Source organism: Papilio polytes, unplaced genomic scaffold (genome assembly GCF_000836215.1).
Source record: "Papilio polytes unplaced genomic scaffold, Ppol_1.0 DF821312.1, whole genome shotgun sequence".
Classification (NCBI taxonomy): domain Eukaryota; kingdom Metazoa; phylum Arthropoda; class Insecta; order Lepidoptera; family Papilionidae; genus Papilio; species Papilio polytes.
Window position 1 is genome coordinate 1 of NW_013527892.1, and position 1,185 is coordinate 1,185.

The 1,185-nt window shown below is 43.3% G+C and overlaps 1 protein-coding gene across 2 annotated transcripts; it reads left to right on the forward strand.

The window, feature by feature from the left end:
• Positions 1-8: 8 nt before the first annotated feature.
• Positions 9-1,179, forward strand: LOC106109067. 2 transcript variants are annotated; one of them, XM_013290464.1, is made up of 2 exons: positions 9-651; positions 852-1,179. In XM_013290464.1, the coding sequence occupies exons 1-2, from the start codon at positions 128-130 to the stop codon at positions 880-882; spliced, it is 555 nt and encodes a 184-aa protein (XP_013145918.1). In that variant the 5' UTR covers positions 9-127; the 3' UTR covers positions 883-1,179. The 2 variants fall into 2 exon arrangements, with proteins under 2 accessions (XP_013145918.1, XP_013145917.1); XM_013290463.1 differs by having other exon boundaries at positions 9-646; positions 847-1,179.
• Positions 1,180-1,185: the final 6 nt, after the last annotated feature.

Here is a 1,185-nt window from a genome sequence, read left to right on the forward strand (position 1 = left end):
CCAAATACGCGGAGTTTACTTAAATACTATAGAAAAAATTAGCGAGGTACGCACCGCACATAATTTGAAGTTCACACCACAATTTCTTGACAAGTGTACAATCGAGAAATATTCCCATTTGAAAAACATGAGCGACATCCTGTCTTATGATGCAGAACCTCCGCAGTTGGTCATTGGTCTAGACAACTGGGAGCTAATAATCACGCGAGAGTTTAAAAAGGGCGAGCCCGGTCAACCCGTGGCTTCGAATACGAAATTGGGATGGGTACTACATGGTGTAGACATAGGTAGTGCTGAACCTATACACTACCTAAGCGCATGTGTGCAAGAAGATATGGTCTACAAGACAGCGGCCAATGAAGGAAATCGTAAGAGCGTCGCAAGAACACCCACGCCCACTCAGACCTCTCGAAATAAGAAAAGGCGGTCCAAACGTAACAGCGCAGAAAGAAAAAGTGCTTGCTTCGACTTACGAGATAACAAACGCGAAGTCATAGCTCCAGGAAGAGAGCAGCCGTCACTGACGCGAAAAGCGTATAGTTGGCCGAAGTTAAATGTTATGACCGGAAGAACTCCGGATGTTATTAGGCCAAAGTATAATTTATGGCGACAAAAGTCAAATATGGAAAAATGTTGGCGGCCATCAAAGCGACGTGTACGAGAATACTACACAGATAGTGTTATTCGTAGCAAGCAACGAAATAAACTAGGCACCGTTTCGAGCATTGTTACAGCCGAACGAGTGATACCGCAACGTTACGGACCGAGAAATAACGCTATGAAAAGCGACGATTTAAGAAAAGTACAAGAAACATGCGTTATCTGTAAGCATCGTTTCTAACGGGCAAGCGGCGGTACGAACAAGATAATCAGAAAACTTGATGTCGTTATGGAAAATGGAATACTTCGGCTTAAAGGACGAATCGACGCAATACACGGCGTAACGAGGGACTACAAGCAGCCTATCGTGCTGAATAGTAAAAATCAGAATCATACGATTAATTATTGAACACTCTCACTGCCGATTTAATTACGCCAATCATGCGACAGTTATCAACGAACTGAAATAACGAATCGATGATTATGGCATTAAGAAGATTCGCCGTCCACAGGGAAATGCCGAAGATTATGTACCGCGACAACGGAACTTATTTTGTATGCCCAATGTATTTTGTAAGGAGGTGT

Bases quoted from the DNA above. Each gene is read 5' to 3' on its own strand.
- LOC106109067 (XM_013290464.1), top strand. From the start codon at position 128: ATGAGCGACATCCTGTCTTATGATGCAGAACCTCCGCAGTTGGTCATT. The intron at 652-851 runs ACGTGTACGAGA...AACGGGCAAGCG, and splicing joins TGTTGGCGGCCATCAAAGCG to GCGGTACGAACAAGATAATC.